The sequence below is a fragment of the Botrytis cinerea genome, chromosome 12, assembly GCF_000143535.2.
Source record: "Botrytis cinerea B05.10 chromosome 12, complete sequence".
NCBI classification, from domain to species: domain Eukaryota; kingdom Fungi; phylum Ascomycota; class Leotiomycetes; order Helotiales; family Sclerotiniaceae; genus Botrytis; species Botrytis cinerea.
Window position 1 is genome coordinate 1,690,612 of NC_037321.1, and position 18,922 is coordinate 1,709,533.

At 44.3% G+C, this 18,922-nt stretch overlaps 6 protein-coding genes across 6 annotated transcripts; 3 read left to right on the forward strand and 3 right to left on the reverse strand.

Annotated features, from left to right (window-relative positions):
* Window positions 1–314: 314 nt before the first annotated feature.
* BCIN_12g04990 (hypothetical protein) lies at window positions 315–2,798 on the reverse strand. The gene is made up of 4 exons (XM_024696476.1): window positions 2,669–2,798; window positions 1,923–2,535; window positions 818–1,866; window positions 315–729 (listed from the first exon to the last, which is right to left on the reverse strand). The coding sequence occupies exons 1-4, from the start codon at window positions 2,738–2,740 to the stop codon at window positions 445–447; spliced, it is 2,019 nt and encodes a 672-aa protein (XP_024552286.1). The 5' UTR covers window positions 2,741–2,798; the 3' UTR covers window positions 315–444.
* A 1,178-nt stretch (window positions 2,799–3,976) lies between these two features.
* Window positions 3,977–5,113, forward strand: Bcaro7. Its single transcript, XM_001553829.2, has 2 exons — window positions 3,977–4,103; window positions 4,202–5,113. The coding sequence occupies exons 1-2, from the start codon at window positions 4,012–4,014 to the stop codon at window positions 4,941–4,943; spliced, it is 834 nt and encodes a 277-aa protein (XP_001553879.2). The 5' UTR covers window positions 3,977–4,011; the 3' UTR covers window positions 4,944–5,113.
* Window positions 5,114–5,256: 143 nt separating this feature from the next.
* Bcbcp1 lies at window positions 5,257–6,484 on the reverse strand. Its single transcript, XM_024696477.1, has 2 exons — window positions 6,348–6,484; window positions 5,257–6,122 (listed from the first exon to the last, which is right to left on the reverse strand). The coding sequence occupies exons 1-2, from the start codon at window positions 6,438–6,440 to the stop codon at window positions 5,316–5,318; spliced, it is 900 nt and encodes a 299-aa protein (XP_024552287.1). The 5' UTR covers window positions 6,441–6,484; the 3' UTR covers window positions 5,257–5,315.
* A 283-nt stretch (window positions 6,485–6,767) lies between these two features.
* BCIN_12g05020 (hypothetical protein) lies at window positions 6,768–9,539 on the reverse strand. Its single transcript, XM_024696478.1, has 4 exons — window positions 9,041–9,539; window positions 8,893–8,976; window positions 8,673–8,835; window positions 6,768–8,613 (listed from the first exon to the last, which is right to left on the reverse strand). The coding sequence occupies exons 1-4, from the start codon at window positions 9,421–9,423 to the stop codon at window positions 7,285–7,287; spliced, it is 1,959 nt and encodes a 652-aa protein (XP_024552288.1). The 5' UTR covers window positions 9,424–9,539; the 3' UTR covers window positions 6,768–7,284.
* Window positions 9,540–12,702: 3,163 nt separating this feature from the next.
* Window positions 12,703–13,482, forward strand: Bcpio7. Its single transcript, XM_001553825.2, has 3 exons — window positions 12,703–12,903; window positions 12,959–13,068; window positions 13,205–13,482. The coding sequence occupies exons 1-3, from the start codon at window positions 12,816–12,818 to the stop codon at window positions 13,301–13,303; spliced, it is 297 nt and encodes a 98-aa protein (XP_001553875.1). The 5' UTR covers window positions 12,703–12,815; the 3' UTR covers window positions 13,304–13,482.
* A 373-nt stretch (window positions 13,483–13,855) lies between these two features.
* On the forward strand, window positions 13,856–18,918 carry Bcvps15. Its single transcript, XM_024696479.1, has 2 exons — window positions 13,856–14,216; window positions 14,268–18,918. The coding sequence occupies exons 1-2, from the start codon at window positions 14,006–14,008 to the stop codon at window positions 18,755–18,757; spliced, it is 4,701 nt and encodes a 1,566-aa protein (XP_024552289.1). The 5' UTR covers window positions 13,856–14,005; the 3' UTR covers window positions 18,758–18,918.
* Window positions 18,919–18,922: the final 4 nt, after the last annotated feature.

Consider the following 18,922-nt stretch of genomic DNA (forward strand, 5'->3'; position numbering starts at 1 on the left):
CCATATACAATGATCAAATGAATACTTATCCATTCATCCATTCATCCATTCATCCATCCAAAAAAAAATACATTTAAAAGCCCAACAATTAAGCACAATACCCCCTCTCCCCCCCGCCCCCAAAACCAAAATTTAGGTCTCAAAACAATACACCTTTCAAATTCCATATAAACATTTCTACACAATAATACTTCATATATATTGATTCGTTCGTTCATTCATTCATTCGTATGTATGTATGTATGTATATAGTGTATGGTCTATGAATCCATCCACACCATCCACACCACACCCATCCATCCATCCATCATCATTGCATACATAACCCCAATTTTAATTTCCGGTTCTCTTTCGCCAGAATCTAATGCCAATGTCAAGAATGGGAATGGATGCCAATCTCATGATAAATCATGCATCATCTATCAAACCCCCTCCCCTAAAGATTTAACAACTCCAAATCCCCACTATGCCACTCCTCCTTCCTTCAACCATATACCCATCCTTAACCCTACACTTCTCTACAATATTCTTCTCACCATCTTCCGTCATATCTCCCTCCCTTTCAGCACCAATACCACAATCCCAATGTCTACCATCCGTTTTATCATACACCTTGACCACATCTTCTCCAGCAGCCGCTACAATACGTCTTGTATCAAACATCATACTTGTAATAGGTGAATCATAAGCATATGCATCATAGATTGCTCCTGTTCGGAGATCCCAGATCTATTTGATTGTTAGTAAATGATACCTGTAATATTCTCCAACATATGATGAAATGATAAAACAAGAAACCAAAACTCGAATAACATACCCTAATACTCCTATCCAAACTACCAGTAACCAAATGAACATCATCAAATTGCAAACAAGTAACAGGACCTGTATGTCCCACTAAACTCCTATGCACCTGACCACTTCTCAAATCCCATAAACGAACCATTCCATCAGCAGTACCACAAGCAAGTGCAGCATCAAAAACTTGTACCGCGCCGACGAAATCTGCTGTTGCATCTGGTAAACGTCCAGTTTGTCGCCATGTACCTTCAGTAGAACCCATGGTTGCCGAAGCTTGTGCTGCTGCCCACATAACATCTAATGTTTGTACGCATCTTCCTTTTTCTAAATCCCATTGTCTTAATGTTTTATCAGCCGAACCAGATATGAGAGTATCGCCACGGAAATGAAGAGCTGTTACTTCATCCACATGAGCTTCCAATGTGAATAATGGACAATCCACCATCATTCCTTGTGGGATATGGATTGGTTGTTTTTCTTGTTCCACAGCTTCACCAAATGCAAGATGATCTTCTTCCTCTTCCTCTTCTGCTTCTTCCTTGATCTTATCTTGAAGATCATAACGAGCCTTACTTAAATCCCATAATCGAATGGTAGCATCCATAGATCCAGTCGCAACGATATTATCTTCTACTTGAAGAGTTCGTACAGATGCAGTATGTCCTTCAAGAAGTCCTATACATCGACCAGCATTCATATCCCATACTCGAACCGAATCATCCAAAGCCGAAGAAACCATGGTGCCAAATGGTACGTCAAAATCCAGAGCAGTAATCATATCATCATGTGCTTGAATTTCTCGAATTGAAGACCCAGGTTCGAAGTGTTCATGTAAAATTGGCATGGATTTTCTTCGAATCGTTTTATGTCTTCTCGATCCTTTCGATGAAGGTGTACTTGCCCTCGAGGGAAGTTTTTCGTAAATCGATTCAGACATAAATGATGAATCCATTCCTGGATTCTCGGCATCTTCTCCTTCATCAGTTCCAGTGATGGATTTTCCCAAGGCTTCGGCGTCATCAATTTGTTCTTGAGCATCCTCCAATCGATTCTCCACATCTAGAACTGTTCCAAAAAGTTAGTGATACCCCGCACTTTCAACATTCACAACATATACTGACTCTCATGTTCCAACATTGACTCTTCCTGTTCCAATCCCGCCAACCTATCCAAAACGATTCGCCTCATCGAATTGAGATTTGCGATTTTATTATCAATCCCATGAATCTCACTACTCGCCATATTCTTCCTGATCCCCATCATCTCCAATCGATGATTCAGAGCAGCCTTTTCTTTTTTCAACTTCGCAAGACTGGGTGGGCCATCCCCCTCCGAACCCCCCTCACTAGCATTATCGATAAGTTTCCTACCCCTCGAAATTCTCCTCTTGTGCTTCTTCCCCTTCTCCTCGCTCGTTTCCGGCAGCGTTGCTTGAAAACCCTGGAACAAGGAATAGCTATTTTCATTGTCGGGGATATTCCTCAACAGCTCATCTGGCAAGAAAGTCAAGGCCCGATATTGAATTTCCGAGGTCGACAGCTTCGAGCGCACCAAATCGGTCGGGGTAGTTTTCGCAAAGGAGAAGACGCTGCGTTGAAGATTGGGCCTGCGAAGTTGTTTGTGTAAATCGCTCATGGCATTTTGGTAATGGGTGCTCGAGGTGGGATCGATGGGACCTATTAAATGGCCAGCGGTCGTGGTAACTTTTCGACCAAAAGCTTCTAACCCTCGGGTCTGATCGAGATAGATACCCATTAGCAAGCACAAATTAATGGGAACATGAATAAAAAAAAATAAAAGACGTGAATAGAATATGCAGATAAGAAACAACGTAGTCGAGCTAAGAGAAAACACAGCATAAACATACCGATATCAAAGCTCCATCTTCGTCCTCTTCTGCCCCGTATGAAGAGGCATTGCGGCTACTGGAGCCAGCCATACAATTGTCTTTTTTCAACAATATGGCAGGTTTCCGATCACGATTGATAATTCAATGCGGGACAATTGCAGAGCGGTATCTGGTTGGCTCCCGTGGGATGTGTGTGTTGGCACAATTAAGATGGTTTTGGGAAAGAATGTTAAAAGTTTTTTAATTTGTTCATTCTGTCCAGATCTTTTGCAAGATACGATACGGTGCGGTGCGGTGCGGTACGATACGATACGACACGATACGATACCGGCTTGAGACGGGTATGATGAATGGAATCGAGGTAGTTTGGTAATTGACTGGGTTAGTGAGACTGGTGGGATGGAATTGATAGGTGGGAAAGATGGGAAGAGGTAGATATGTCTCATAAAAGTCTGGGCAGGATAAAAGGCAGGATGATTGAAGAAGCTACCTTTAGCCTTGTGCATACATAATATCTGTAGAGAGATATTCAAGCTCGGGTCCGTTTAATATATGAGAAGCTATACACCTGCTTATATATATATATATATATACACCTAGCACGTATAATTGAGGTCGGTCGGTAGGTTTACAAGCACTTCGTCCCAGCACAATGATGCATCGTAGTATACATCCATACCCGTCCGTGTATGTAAAAGAGCACACGAGCAACAGAGCACACAATACACGCACAGCAGAATAACATCCAGAGCGTGCAAAGCACAACAGAAGAGCCATGCTTGGCCTTTTCTCCGGAACATTCTTTACCCCCACCATTCGTTCACACTCATTACTATGGTGGGTGTGGTGGTGGGATGGTACGTGGTGGATTATGGCTGTGTTCCCATTCATCCATACAATCCAGAATAAAAGCTTCATGATAGAACGACGTACGTAGTAGGTACTTGGCAGATCATTGCTCACCGGTAGAACATATATACATACACACACAGCAAGCTATAATCTCATTCTCACCCTCATTCTCACCCTCACCCTCACCCTCACTCACTCGCTACATCTCCGGATCCGAGGAGAAATCCCATACAGACCAGAAATCCAATACCAGACATCCAAGCAAAGACAGACCAGACCGCAAACTCTATTTCTTACCTTCTTTCCTTCTTTCCTTCTTTCCTTCTTTCCTACCCATCTCACCCATCTCACCCACCGCTCTCGATACATAAAGTTGCGATTGGAACCTCATCCTCACCAAACATCATTCGAATCTTTTCGTCAAAATTCTTTGATTTCTCCATACACACTTCAAAACCTCTACCCCCCCTTCTCGAACCCAATTCAAATTCAATATCTTCAATTGGTACATGATACTTGGCAATTTTATCATGGATGCAGCAATCGATCTTTCAGATGCTTCTAAAGCTCTCGATTTGGCTAATATCCGTTTTCAACTCATGTATGTATTCTTCCTCATTCTCCCCCCCCATCCTTCCCCTCCCTCTCCCTCTCCACCCTCCAAATTCCAAATCCCCAAACTAACCTCCCCCCTCCCAGCCGTCTCGAAGACACCATAACCTTCCACCTAATCGAACGAGTCCAATTCCCCCTCAACCCCACCATCTACATCCCATCCGCGCTCCCCCTCCCAAACACCACGCTCAGTTTCCTCGACTGGCTCCTCCACTCGCGCGAAACCCTCGACTCTCTAATCCGACGCTTCCAATCCCCTGACGAATATCCCTTCTTCCCAGACGCTCTCAAAACCCCCATCCTCCAACCGCTCCACTACCCCACCATCCTCCACCCCAACACCGTCAACGTCAACGCCCAGATCAAAGACCACTACATCAGCACCTTCCTGCCGCAAGCCTGCCTGCAAACCGGACGCTCCGACCGCGGCGAACGCGAGGAAAACTACGGCTCCGCCGCAACCTGCGACATCAACTGTCTGCAAGCGCTCTCGCGACGCATCCACTTTGGCAAATTTGTAGCCGAGTCGAAATTCCGCGCCGAGGAGGCCGCCTTTACTCAAATGATCCTCGCGGGCGATCGCGAGGGCCTGGGCCGCGCAATCACGAACGAGAAGGTGGAATTGCAGGTTTTGGAAAGACTGAGATTGAAGGCGCGTACGTATGGCACGGATCCCAGTTTGAGTAATGGGAATGCGAAGGGCGAGGAACCGCAGGGGAAAATTAATGTCGAGGCGGTGGAGGGCTTGTATAGGGATTTTGTGATTCCGTTGACGAAGGTGGTGGAAGTGGAGTATTTGATGCAGAGATTGGATAATAAGGAGTAGATGGTGAGGGGCGTGTTGTACTACTATATAGAAGATACAAGGAGAGGGAGGATGTATTGACATTGATCGTTGGGATCATGTTCTTGTCCGCAACTAGAGCATTGAAGAGTTTCTTGCTTTTCCTTCACGAGGAATGAATCAGATTCATAGGAGTACGGGAGAGGAGATCAGGAATGAGAGAATACCAACTGGGGCAGAGAACGTTGTAAAAACAAACATGCGTATACCCAAGCGAATATCAAAAAAAAGGAGAAAGTAAATAGGAAATGAAAAATCAAAAGAAATAGACAAAAAGCTTCCCAAGTCATACATGTGATATTAATATTGAATTTTATTTCTTTCTTCCACTTCGTTCATTTCTTTCAACACCTCTTAATTAGGCGCACCCAGATACTCCCCCAACGCTTTAACGCATTCCTCCCACTTCGCCTTCTCAATCAAGATCAATTCTCCCACCGCTCTAATGCCCATTTCCTGAAACGCCCTCTTACTATCCGCCATACCCTCGCCCTCATCCTTCTTATACTCAAACTCCTCGTACGCGCAGCTAAACCTCTTCAACACCTCATCCTCGGGATGAAAGTAAAACACCTCTCCACTCGACTTTCCCTTCCCCTTACTCTTCTTGCTTTTCGGGCCCTGCTCCTCCCGATCCAACCTCGACTCCACCTCTCGATACCCCCTCGACACAACCAGATAATACGCAAACTCATACGGTTCCTTGTCCTCGACCGCCGCCTCAATCTCATCCACCAACATGCCATACATCGGCGGCGCCACCTCGGACGGAACATTAATCAGTCTCTCCGCCAACACGACGCCGACATCCCCGCCCAGCTTGCCGCCTCCGCCCACAACCTGCTGAATCTTCCCCCCCTCCACCATCTGACCAACCAAATAAGCCCTCAGCCCGCGAACCGCCTCGCTCACCTCTCCCCCCTCCCGATTCCCCCGATGCACATTCAACACCGTCATAAACGCATACGCATCCGTGCCCTCCCCATCCACCTTCACCGTGCTCCCAATGGTATCCTGTTTGACGACCTCGTCTGCCAACCCGCTCAGATCCAACAGCTGACTATCCACATCGAACAATTGGCGAATCAAGCTTTTGACGCCGTGGAAATCGATCTCCCGGAAATTGAACCATTCGAAATCGACGTTGAGGATATCCTCGCCCTGATGATTTTGCCTGAGTTAGTTATGTCCAGGTATGGTTGACTGCGCGAAAGAATGGAGCGAGTGCAGAGATAAAGGATCCGCATAATGGAATTCAGATGGCCAATCCCAGATATCTTCCCATCTGTCCATGCCTCTAATATATCCTCTAATCCATCCTCCAAATCATTCCTCCAGATCATCCCCCAAAACCATCCACCCACTCAAATGAAACCCAAAACTTACATCACTTCCACTATCATTATCATTGTCCTCTCCTGCACTGTGAACAGGCGCATCAGGAAGTTCTTCCGGATCGCGAACTCTTTTCTTAACCATTTTGATATCGTGTATATGTAGAAATGTGTATGTGACGTCTTCTCAAAGTAAAGTTTGATTTGTGAAAGTCTTTAAAATCGAAGTCGAAGTCTGATGGTCGACCGCTTTGGCAGAATTATAAAATTTGGGGAAATAAGGACGCTAGTAGCGGGGCATCATTCGGGGGCATCATTCGGTTGATTCTCTCGGTTTTCAGGAGACAATACGGGTTTATGTATGGGCAATTCACAACATTCAACTCATTGAAAACTTCATTCATAAGATTCGTAATTTATTAACCTTCTTTTTATTTGATTATCTATGAAATGAACCTAACAGTCCATATAGATAATCATTCAATCTTAATCCCTCTAGTCCCCTATTGAAAAGCCTGCTTCATCCCCAATAAATGAATCTTCTTCAATAGTCACTATTACGCAAATCAGAAAATGCCTCCATCCTCCCAGTTTTGTCTCCATCCGAATAGCAGTATAAACGACTTTGGGTATATGTAATAAGAAAGAAAATGGTAGTAGTATCAATAATCTAACAACGTTCTTCCATAATCAAGCAGCAAAAAATTGACGCTATCATTTAAAAAATTAATTCCAATCCATGAACACATAAGCTCAAGAACGGCAATTTGTGGTGTGGTGCCGTTAGTAAAATCTATAACGTAAAGGGGCGTGAAATGTAGTTCGAATGTAAATGAGGTATCGGGTTGCGGGTGAATATAAGATCGGGTGACGTGCATGTGAAGAGAATCTTAAAGTCCTTAACGCCTGTACTGAATGAAATACGATGATCGTGAAGCCGTGAAATTATTGATTAAGAAAAAAAAATGTAAAAAAAAAAAATGCCGTTATCATAGGCCTGGTGGACCCCCAGAATCCGTCGATCCATCACCGTCGATTGTCCTCCTCCAATGGTCTGGAAGACAAACACAAACTAATGGGAAGGCTTTGATCTCGCCACTAACGTTTGGAGAATCGTTTCTTCGCCCAGATGTATTCGAGACACCACTATCGCGTTGCGCTTTATGTTTTTCGTCCCATTCATCAGCTCGCTCATTTATCATGACTCCAGTAGCCCATCCATCATCCCAAATACCAACAACCTTAAGCATATCGCCACGTTCCAATGAAAATTCATCTCCGGCACGTGGTTGATAGGCCCATAAAGTTGCAACTTTGTCGCCAGGGTGAATTTCATCTTGTGAATAGTAATCCTTGAAGAATGGTAGTTGCTCGGATTGGTTACTAGACACGCCTCGTGGTGATGACATACTACCAGTACCGGGAGTTTGAGGGTCATCAAGTCCAAGAGCTGAGCCACTGGAAAGAGAACCGGTTCGTCTATTTGGAGGTGGTCGTAGAATTCCACCTTGCATACCTGATCTTGGACTATCGCCAAAATCACTTGAAGAAGATTCACGATCATGTCTTCGTCCGGCAGCATAGCCAGCCGCACCTCCCAATACAGCACCACCAATTGCTCCATGTCTGTCGCGTGGGGAAGAAGAATGTCCAGAATGAGAATGACCTTCAAGTGCCGACATTCGGGCGATTCGTCCTCCAGGAAGTACTTCGTATCCTTCAGGGGTAGTATTAGAATGTACGGGATTGTATGCCATTCCGTTATTTCTGGCAGGTGTCGGTTGGTTTAGGATACTTCCATGCTGACTTCCACGTCGTTTACGCAAGCACATGAAAACGATCAAGCCAACAAGTGCAGCCAAACCAAGTAAAGATCCAATAACGATGCCTGCAATAGCACCACTAGAAAGACCCTTATTCGATGTCGAGGAGGCGGCGGCGGCACCGGTGGAAGATGATGGTGGAGTCGTTGTTCCTGAGCTTGAAGAGGCGGTACTTGTGGAGAAGGTGATGAACCCTGTAATCGTAGGTAATACTACACCAGCACAACGTGATTCTGCTCCTGAATTATAACAGCAAGTATCTGTACTGTTTTGTCCACCAGTACCACAGTACTGACACAATCCGAATGTGCTATTGCCATATCCGCAATTGTCTGGTTCGTTAGTGGCACCTTCTACACAAGATCCAGTTAATGAATCTGATGGTAATGCGCAATTTGTAAAGTCGGCACGAATTTGAGAAATAGCATTGCTTCCGGGACTTGAGCAAAGTTGACTATCAGCAATAATTATCGATTCGCTCTCTGCAAATTGGGCCTATTTTTTTTTTATCTATCAACTTCAAGTCATACAAAAATTGAAGGGTAAAAACTCACGCAAGAATCTGCACAAACTGGCGGTGCTTGGGTATCCGACAAACTGCATGATGATTTGGAATTCTGTATTATAGAATTACATATAACTGTGGTGGTATATCGAGCGTAAAGGTTTGACGTATTTGTAAGATTTATATTTCCGCATCCGAGAAGTTGCTGGTACCTGCATGATCGTGTTAGACAAGCGTCGGCATATGTAAAGAATAATAGGGATGCATACTTGGACTGCACATAGCTTGTTTGAACGTATGCACTTAATTGAGTATCGAAAGTGGCGCGATCGGAAACATATGACAAGAATGGGCTAAAGGGCACATAGTCAGTGTTGGTCGATAAACGCTCGTTGGTAGGGCGAGGTCAAAACATACAAAAGTCCGGTCAGGTTTGTATCAATTGAAGCCGAAGTAAATGCAGAACATTGAGTAGAACCTGAAAGAGAAATACAATCTGCAATTGCAACAGGTACACTTGCGAGAATTGATATCACGGTTGCCTTGGTAAGAGATCCAGTCCACCTTTGTTTTCGTTTGCTCCCGTTGTTGAGTCCTCGCCCGTCTTTCGATGATACTTTCGCCATGGTCTGAGATGGGGATAGTTTCAATGGTTCGTATGCTATGCTATCGTCGCAACGCCGATTCGCACTGTTTGATTTCGAAAGGTAAGTCGTGACGGAGGTGTAATCGGAATCGTTTCCCGAGCTTTGCTGGTTCATAATTTCTTGTTGTAATCGTCCTCGCTCATGTACAAGCATGCGAACCCGTATGGTATTATATCCTTCGCGGTATTCCTATTCCTAGAGTCGACTCTTTCATACAGCCTCAGCTCGATAAAAACAAAAAGTGCCACCCAATATCCAAAGAGGCGATCGTTGAATTAACAGATTTTGTAGAAAAGAAAAGAAAAAAGAAGTTCTTCCAAAAACGAATTGAAAATTCAAGAGAATGATTCTGTTTATTCGGTAACGATTGGAGCTGGGCAAGGTATGGTATGAACAAAATGGGTTGAATGAATGAACAATATTCACTGCAATGCAATCGAGGGAGAAGAAGAGGAAGAGGGAGAGGGAGAGGAAGAAGCAGGACCCAAGGACCCAAGGACCAAAAGATGGTTGAACTTGGATCAACCTCTTCTTTCCTTTAGTGACCGCCTCTTGTTTTGAGAGTGCGAGACCTTTGTCGAGGAATATTAAGGTTTTGGATGTTCTCTACCTGAGGAAAGAAAAGGGCCAGAGGGAAAGAGCGGAAGGGGCCTGAAACTCAAGCACATACTAGGTAGACGATTGAACGAAAGGAAGGTTTTGGTCTTTTGGTCTTTTGGTCTTTTGGTCTTTTGGTCCTTTGGTCTTTTGGTCCTTTGGTTTGGCGTGTTGGCCGGAAGAATGTCTAAAAAAGGTTCGAAAGGTCTGCGCTCAAAAAGCCCAAGTGGGAAAAGTAGATAAGAATCACTGCTCTGTACCTACCACTCTGCGCACAGCACCCCTTGTAGCAGACAGGGAGCATGCGCGGTAGACAGAATTTAAAATGAGGTGAGTGAGATGGCACAATCGACCTTTGGAGGGAAGAGAATGCAGAGGAGAGATTCATTGGACGAAGGATTCCGAAGAATTGGGTTTGGGTCTCTGGTACAATAGAGTAAATAAATACAAGGCCAATATATCATGCCAATATCATACCAATGCCAATATCTTACCAATACCAACACCATACCAATACCTAATGTGATAATGATAGAAAGCTGCGATGCGATGCCATGCCATGCCATGCCATGCCATGTACCTACCTGCAAGTCTGGGTGTTTCTTTGGGGAGAGCTTGCGCATCTGTCGACCTGTGGCCGGTATTTGACGGCTGGCCCTTTCTGAGTTGTCACAATGAAGAGATCGCGGGCTCAGGAGAGATGCATGGTATGGTCAAACCGTGTGGTGTTGATATTGACTGGTTGATCCAGGGTAGTTAGTCATAGTCAGCAAGAAAAAAGAAAGCATGTATCGGTGAAGTTCGTCGGATGCTCAACCACGCACGCGTAGAAGGAAAGGTTTCATACGCTTGTTTCCCTTTCGTCCCGTTGATCCCCGCTAACTTTCATCGCCAACACAATACCCGTTCTCACTACTGACTACTCACTACTCACTACTCACCCTCTACCCGAGCGACCGAGCGACCCTCAGCCACCCAAGTGTTCTCGCTAGCTAGCTATACATACGATCGGTAGATGGGCGATTGATGATTGATGATTGACCATGGACCATGGACCATGGATGTTTGATGATTGTTTCTCCAACTCTCGCCATTTGATAGCCACGTTCTCTGTCACACTACCAAGCATATCATCACGAGCTAGCTATTCAACAGGTACATCTCTAACGCTGGCTGACTGGCAACGCACGGCGAACAGACATCCAGAATAGAAATTATCCGAACGTTCCTGCCATGTCCATCTAGTCCTAGTTCGTTTCAATAGTGAGAGAGATGCTTGTTCTGTTAAGTCTATCAAGATGCCGCTATTCAATGCAGACTTCCCACAGTCGAAATGGATGGCTAGCAAGACTCCGTTTTATCAGGGCGAAGAGGCTGGGAAATGAGAAAGATGCAACTTTCCATAAAATGGCGGTTACGCTGGAGGGTACGAGGTCTGATTATTCATTACCCAGTAGTTACGGAGGACGTTAATGCTTTCGTACTGTCCAATCATTTACTTGTATCGTCAAATGGTGAAGCATTGCAGCGTCGTCGTTTCTCTCTCGCTCATGGCACAAGAGGACTGGGAGGTAATTACATATATGCTATTGAGTGCCACAGAAACCTGTCTTTGGGGTGATTCATTTCGCTGCTTGAACTCCGCATGGAAACGATGGACTGGTCTGCAGATTGAGATCGAAGGTCGTGTAAAACAAGACAACCCCCATCAAATGTTTCTTACCATCTTATCTGTGGAAACCGTTCTAGGGATGAACGATCGATCTATTGAGTTGTCGTTCATCAGATTTATAGTTGGTATGCCATGCCATGCCATGTCATGTCAGAGACTTTTGACATTGTGATGTGGCACTCATGCAAAACATCGTCTCTGATCCAAAACTCTCATTGAGTGCATACACCATTAGTTAATGCATTGATCTACATCGCTCCCAAAGGAGTAGTTGTCGCCCTTGCTTGTATCTTCGCCGATGTTTTCCAAATAATTGTTGTAAAATCTGTCGGTCTCATAATCCTTGATGGCTGTGTTGCTTTGCTTTAGGTTCTCGGAAATGAGACCCGATAGTTTCGATTCTTGCTGGTTTGATCGCCCGGAAAATAAATTCGTAAGCTTAAACTTGAGCTGGCCCGGCTGGGCTCCTGTGAAAGTTGGGATTGGTTTGGATGCAGCCTGCAGCGGGTCTATTGATGAAGTTATCCTCTTCTCCCTTTCTAGAATATCCAGCTTCCTTCGTCGTCACACCTCTAACCCTTTGCAATTGGGGAGACGGCAAAGCGCGATGTGGTTGGTAACCTAGGTGTAGTCGATGTGGCTGGCGACGAGACTTCTCTGAGGGCTGTTCACCGTTGCCAGAAAAGACAGGAATGATATCAACGAACCCCTATCCTTCGTCATTATGATACATTGTGAAAAGAAACTTTCTCGGTGAATCGTTAAGAGATTATACAGAGTACACAACGCGTTCTCGAAGCTTCCTGCCCTACGATTGATCGTCGATAGAGGGGTAGATGAAAGGCCAATCAATCGCATATCTCAACATGGTAAGTGGAGAGGAGTTCCAATGCTTTTCAGAGTATTGCGATTCCTTAGAGTTGCTACGATCGCTTTCCTGGTTCTTTCTCTGGAAAAACAGCGGGTACCTTACATACTAGGAAGATATGGATGTTAAGTGACGTCTGTTTTGTGGTATGATGTATTATCATTGGGATGGTGGTGTTTTGATAGCAAGGCAAGGCAATCTAGTTGGTGTCTGGAAAAAGCTTTCATGATGACGTATTGCTCGAGCAATCCAACACCTACCTACCTATTTTATAGTCGACTTGATGCCCCTCATCGACTTTTCATTCTTCATATTCTACAACTTTCACATCAATCAATCATACAATCCTTCACACTATCTACATCAATCTTCTCTCAATTCGCGTCAAAATCATATAAATCAGCCAAAATGAGCTCAAACGTCGATCAACAACTCCACGAGAACCACGAGCGATTCCACGAGGGAAAGGAGAACAGCCATCAAGCCCTCGACTCCAGTAAGATTTGTCCGACGCTTGAAGTTTGACGTATCATGAGCTAACAATCAAACAGAGGATGAGAGATCCATCGCAAACAAGTTGGCTCGTGAGGAGCAACGTGAGCATGAACCCGAGGAGATGAGCAAGGAGGACAAAGCCGCAAAGCAAGATGCTACCCTCCCAGTAAGTTTATTGCCTCTTCACCCATACCTATCGTTGCACCGCAATACCTTACTCGATCCTCCATTCTTTGTTGGATTTGGTTTGCACATATCGATGCCCATTCTTCCAAAGATGATACTAACGTTCGTGCTACTAGGCCAAGATGCACGGCAATGACCCAAGCAGAGGTGCCACAATCGACCAACAGTTGAGAGAGGAAGAGGAGGCTGAGTTGAAGAGGAAGGGAAAGGCTTAAATGGAACGCATACCAAATGGATGTGTGACAAGCAAGAAAATGAATCTATACCCACCAGTATATTCATGGGATGATAGGCTGTCTGAAGACCCTATCGTTGGAGTTTGAAATGAGTCGGGAAACTCACTGTACTTTTAAATGCCATTATTGGCGACGAGACATGATACTATAATCAATGACCTTTTATCACTTCATCTGATGATTTTTACCCTGTGCAGTAGAGTGAAACAGTAATATGCAAAGGAGACTTCGGACTGCAGTAAAAGTCGTTCTCTGGTTTGTCGTGAGAATTCCTTCTTTCAAAAATGAAGGAATATTCTCTTGGGATATCGAACGATAGATACACTTGATATCGATATGAACGCATCATGACGGTTTGATCATTCTCATCAAATGTTGAATTGTACGAAACACCAAATCCTAGGGACGTATCCACTTAGGCTAGGCACATATCAGATAATGACCGCCCTATCGCTTAGTAATGACCTCCATCCGTAGAACCATCCATCATAATGAAATCGACAACCATAAATGCTTTGCGCCAACTACAACGATTCTGCAATTATTCGGTGGATATGATTCACTGCCGTATCTAGTATTGTTGTCGTTCTACAGCTTCTGGGAGCTTGACTTTATTGTTTCAACAAACAAGAAGAGCAATATCCATGACTTCAGGCGGATGAACGTCTGCTCATTACAACCATGGGTCAAGGTTTCTCCCTCACGACGCTCTCGGCGGGCTCTGCAGGTATTGATGTGCCAGAACTCTCGGATTTGGTTTACGAAAAGTCTATGGGAACTGCCCGATTTATGAAAAGCATTCGCGCTCGTAGCCAAGATGGAGTTGTACTTGTCAAGGTTGTCGTCAAGCCTTATGCCATGGATCTCAAGAAGTATAGGAAGAAGATAGTCCGTAAGTTGCGTACATGGATTTCTTTGGATGGGATCTAATTTATTTGCACAGGAGAACGAAAAGCCCTGGCTGATGTCCCAAATGCACTCCCCTATCAACGTATCGTCGAGACCGAGACGAATGGTTATCTTGTCCGACAATATTTATATAGCTCCTTATACGATCGCATGAGTACAAGACCTTTTCTAGAAGATGTCGAGAAGAAATGGCTTGCATTTCAGCTTTTGTGCGCCATTCGTGACTGTCATGCGAGAGATGTGTTCCATGGAGATATAAAGACGGAGAATACATTAGTGACCTCATGGAATTGGTTGTATCTGTCTGATTTCTCTTCTTCCTTCAAGCCAACAAATTTACCGGAAGATAATCCTGCAGATTTCTCCTATTATTTCGATACTGCCGGACGAAGAACGTGCTATCTAGCCCCGGAAAGGTTTTTGGCGACTGGAGAAACGCCAGATCCCAAAGCGCCGATAACTTGGGCTATGGATGTCTTTAGTGTCGGTTGTGTGATAGCAGAACTTTTTACAGAAGCTCCTATTTTCACATTGAGTCAGTTATATCAATATCGCAGAGGAGAGTACGATCCAGTTACCTCGTTGCTCAATCGAATAACAGATAAAGATGTGCGAGACATGGTCTCGCATATGATACAATTGAGTCCTGAATCTAGATACTCAGCAGAAGAATATTTGCAATTTTGGAGGAAGAAGGTTTTTCCAGATTACTTTTACAGTTTTTTACATCAATACATGGGTTTGATTACCGATCCATCATCAGGAAGAGCGCCAATATCTGGGTCATCGACAAATCTTGGTGAGGCCGATGAACGTATTGATCGTATCTACTACGACTTTGATAAGATTTCTTACTTCTTAGGCTATGAGAATGAAAAACCAACACCAGCTTCCAAGAGTATATCTACGGGAACAGGCTTACAACCAATTCCTGTACATCTCAATATACCGAACAATGAGCATTTTGCTTCGGCTCTTGGTAGACGACCTATAGATGATGGGACTTTGATTTTTCTAACATTAGTTGTATCTTCAATGCGAAATACTGCGAGAGCCACCGCAAAAGTTCGAGCTTGCGATATATTACTAGCTTTTGCCGAAAGATTGACTGATGAAGCAAAACTCGACCGGGTTCTACCATACATTATGACTTTACTTACGGATAAATCAGAGCTTGTGAAAGTAACAGCCATTCGAACGATAACCCAACTTTTGGCTCTTGTTACAGTGGTCTCACCTATAAATGCACACGTATTTCCAGAATACATCTTGCCACGAATGCAAATATTTCTTCCAGGTTCACCTACAGAACCAGGACCTTTAGTAAGGGCGACCTATGCAGCCTGTATAGGAAGCCTTGCTACTTCTGCCTCTAAGTTTCTGGATATGGTTGCAACTTTGAGGTCAGATGGTTCACTGCCCCCTACGGATCCAGATGCCGACGATGCTAATAGCAAGGATTCTCCATTTCAAGGGTTGTTTGACACAGCTCGAGATGAGCTTATTGAAGTCTTTGAAGGACATACAAAGGCTTTGATTACGGATAGCGACACTGCTGTCAAGAGAGCTTTTCTAGGATCTGTGCCGGAGCTATGTATGTTTTTCGGCACAGCAGACTCGAATGACATTATTTTGAGTCACCTAAATACTTACTTGAACGACCGAAATTGGATGTTGAAGTGTGCTTTCTTCGAGACCATTGTTGGGGTCGCAACTTTCTTAGGCGGTATCAGCCTTGAAGAATTCATACTGCCGTTAATGGTTCAAGCTCTGACAGATTCTGAAGATTTTGTAGTAAGGAGTGTTCTTCACTCATTTGCTGACATGGCACAGTTGGGTTTGTTCCAACGATCCAAGATTTGGGAAATGGTAGATGTGGTCAGTCGCTTCACAATGCATCCTAACATTTGGATAAGAGAGGCAGCAGTGAATTTTATTTCATCGGCAACCATTTTTCTGTCCAGTGCTGATATTTTATGCATCATCTTACCACTCGTCCGTCCGTATCTCAAGACAGGGGTCAATGATTACTCGGAGATCACATTACTTGATGCTTTGAAGAAGCCACTATCGAGGGCAGTCCTTGATATGTCTATCAATTGGGCTAACAAAGTGGATAGAGGAATATTTTGGAAACCTGTGAATCAGTTACGAACTTTCTCTTTTAATTCAAGCAGTTTTGTGCCCACAGTCACATCTAAAGAGTCTGGTCATCATACTTTATCCAGAATACCAAAAAATGAAGAAGATGAACAATGGCTGGCAAAACTTCGAAACATAGGAATGGGTCACGAAGATGAAGCAAAGTTGATCGCTCTGAGAGAGTATATATGGCGTCTTGCACCTTCTAAAGTCAGAGAAGTTCCAACACATCCAACCTATCTCAACAATGTCATCAATCTCCGAAGTTTCAACATTACACCACAAACAGTGATGTTTGATGAACAGATTACAGAAGAACCACCTCGCAAAATAAACAATGGCTCAGAGATCAATGGAGAGCAACACTCTATCGCCGATGCTTTACTTGATGCTTCCATGACTATCGATGATTCAATCGCTAGAAGAAAACTCTCTGCGATGAATAGGCATAAATCGAAAGCTGGCTTGCCAATTACTACTAATGGATTAGAGCCACACTCTCCAACTTTATCCCCGGCATTCTTATCTCCTACGGATACCTCGACTCCAAGGTCATCTATGACACCACGAAAAGGATCTCTAGTCCGTCCTGGAAGTTCAGATACATCGGGTCAGGTGAGCGACGATGGAACAGCGTCACTACTAGGCGCTACTTCTATTGAATCAGGGGACACTATTCGTGGTATTCGTCATAAGTCTTCTGCTATGACTCTGATGAATCGTAAGGAGTCAGGGAAAAGCGTTCCCGAGACAAGTACTACCTCAACAAATGCTTTCGGCAAGGTTGAGGGACCCTTCTCACAACCTCCTCCTCAATCTTTGTCAATTAATTTGGCAAAAGATCAAAATGCCTCTACGAACAACGAAATACGATTCAGAGCCGCTCATACCTATTCAGGCAATGATCCAAACATACTCAAAATGCTGGACGCAATGTATGTGGATAATTACCCCAATGACATTGCCGAATTCGGACCTATGATTGCTCCTTCGAGTCGACGCCGAGCTATTAATAAGAATAGTAATCAAGCCGGTGATAAACCATGGAGACCCGAGGGTAGTCTTGTGGCTACTTTTGCTGAGCATATCGGACCAATACATCATATTGCTGTTGCTCCGGATCATGTATTTTTCCTCACAGGTGGAGATGATGGCTGTGTAAAAGTTTGGGATACTGGTAGACTTGAACGAAATATCGCTCATCGATCCAGACAAACGCACAAACATGCAGATGGTGCCAAGGTTACTGCTTTATGCTTTGTGGAACATACGCATTCGTTTGTGAGCTGTGGAAGTGACGGCAGCATCAACGTAGTCAAGGTTGATTTCGTCCAAAGCGGCGGTGTAGGAAGATATAGTAAACTTCGCCTCTTGCGTGAATATAAACTACCGAAAGACGAATTCGCTATATGGGCAGAACACTTTAAATTGGAGACGAATTCGATTTTACTTATCGCTACGAATCGTTCAAGAGTATTGGCTATTGATCTAAGAGCCATGACAATTCTCTATGTTCTCGAAAACCCTGTTCACCATGGCACTCCAACATGTTTCTGTGTCGATAAGAAACGTAATTGGTTATTGCTAGGAACTTCACATGGCATCTTGGATCTATGGGATTTACGTTTCAAGGTCCGTTTGAAGGCTTGGGGTGTACCGGGATCCACATCTATTTACAGAATTCGAATCCACCCTACTAGAGGTCGAGGTAGATGGGTGTGTGTTGCTGGTGGTAGTGGACAAGGAGAAATTACTGTCTGGGATGTTGAAAAGACACAATGCCGAGAAGTGTATCGATCTGGATCAAGTCGAGAGGCGCCAAAGAATTATGAACCTTGGCCCGTTGATGAAGACCGCCCAGAAGGTATGCTCGGTCGTTTTGCAGGGGCCCTCGAACCAACAGCCAGTGTCCCAAATTACGGAATTCGTGCTATGATTGCTGGCACTGATGCTAATGATGACAATCGTGATGGCAAATATGGTTTTGTTATTACTGGTGGTTCAGACCGTAAGATTCGATTCTGGGATTTATCACGCGTAGAAAGTTCAATGGTTTTGAGTGGTCTTGAGACTGATGAGCTCAAACCATCATACACTTCCTCACATCCCACACCAATACTTACATTGAACCACGAGCGAGTACCTAGACAGGCTCCAACGGCTCCCAATGCTGGGACAAGAGATAAAGGCAATGATGGAGGTAGACCTGAAGCAAGCAGTAGAGGAAATGGAAAGGCGCCAAGGAGTACGATTATTTCATTACAAGGGCATCAATTATTGAGGGCGCATTTGGATTCAATTTTGGACGTGGCGTTGTTAGAGAGTCCCTATGGAATGGTGGTTAGTGTTGATAGAGGAGGAGTAATCTTTGTCTTCCAGTGAGTCAGGAGGATTTATGAAAATATATGAAGGACAGGAGTTATTGGAATGGAAACGGTAGTGAACACAGCTATGGGAATGAGGATGGTAATCGGGTTATTGTATTTTTGAGATGTATGATAGATACACATAGATTGAGCAATAGGCTCTTGCATCTATTAGACGATG

Excerpts from the sequence above, each read along its gene's own strand:
- BCIN_12g04990 (XM_024696476.1), bottom strand. The coding sequence starts at position 2,740 with ATGGCTGGCTCCAGTAGCCGCAATGCCTCTTCATACGGGGCAGAAGAG. Across the intron at positions 2,536-2,668 it reads AAGATGGAGCTTTGATATCG|ACCCGAGGGTTAGAAGCTTT; the intron begins GTATGTTTATGC and ends TATCTCGATCAG. Across the intron at positions 730-817 it reads GTTTGGATAGGAGTATTAGG|ATCTGGGATCTCCGAACAGG; the intron begins GTATGTTATTCG and ends ACAATCAAATAG.
- Bcaro7 (XM_001553829.2), top strand. The coding sequence starts at position 4,012 with ATGATACTTGGCAATTTTATCATGGATGCAGCAATCGATCTTTCAGAT. Across the intron at positions 4,104-4,201 it reads AATATCCGTTTTCAACTCAT|CCGTCTCGAAGACACCATAA; the intron begins GTATGTATTCTT and ends CCCCCCTCCCAG.
- Bcbcp1 (XM_024696477.1), bottom strand. The coding sequence starts at position 6,440 with ATGGTTAAGAAAAGAGTTCGCGATCCGGAAGAACTTCCTGATGCGCCT. Across the intron at positions 6,123-6,347 it reads ATAATGATAGTGGAAGTGAT|GGCGAGGATATCCTCAACGT; the intron begins GTAAGTTTTGGG and ends CAAAATCATCAG.
- BCIN_12g05020 (XM_024696478.1), bottom strand. The coding sequence starts at position 9,423 with ATGCTTGTACATGAGCGAGGACGATTACAACAAGAAATTATGAACCAG. Across the intron at positions 8,836-8,892 it reads ACAAGCTATGTGCAGTCCAA|GTACCAGCAACTTCTCGGAT; the intron begins GTATGCATCCCT and ends ACGATCATGCAG. Across the intron at positions 8,614-8,672 it reads CAGTTTGTGCAGATTCTTGC|GCCCAATTTGCAGAGAGCGA; the intron begins GTGAGTTTTTAC and ends AAAAAAAAATAG.
- Bcpio7 (XM_001553825.2), top strand. The coding sequence starts at position 12,816 with ATGAGCTCAAACGTCGATCAACAACTCCACGAGAACCACGAGCGATTC. Across the intron at positions 12,904-12,958 it reads CCATCAAGCCCTCGACTCCA|AGGATGAGAGATCCATCGCA; the intron begins GTAAGATTTGTC and ends ACAATCAAACAG. Across the intron at positions 13,069-13,204 it reads AGCAAGATGCTACCCTCCCA|GCCAAGATGCACGGCAATGA; the intron begins GTAAGTTTATTG and ends TCGTGCTACTAG.
- Bcvps15 (XM_024696479.1), top strand. The coding sequence starts at position 14,006 with ATGGGTCAAGGTTTCTCCCTCACGACGCTCTCGGCGGGCTCTGCAGGT. Across the intron at positions 14,217-14,267 it reads GTATAGGAAGAAGATAGTCC|GAGAACGAAAAGCCCTGGCT; the intron begins GTAAGTTGCGTA and ends TTATTTGCACAG.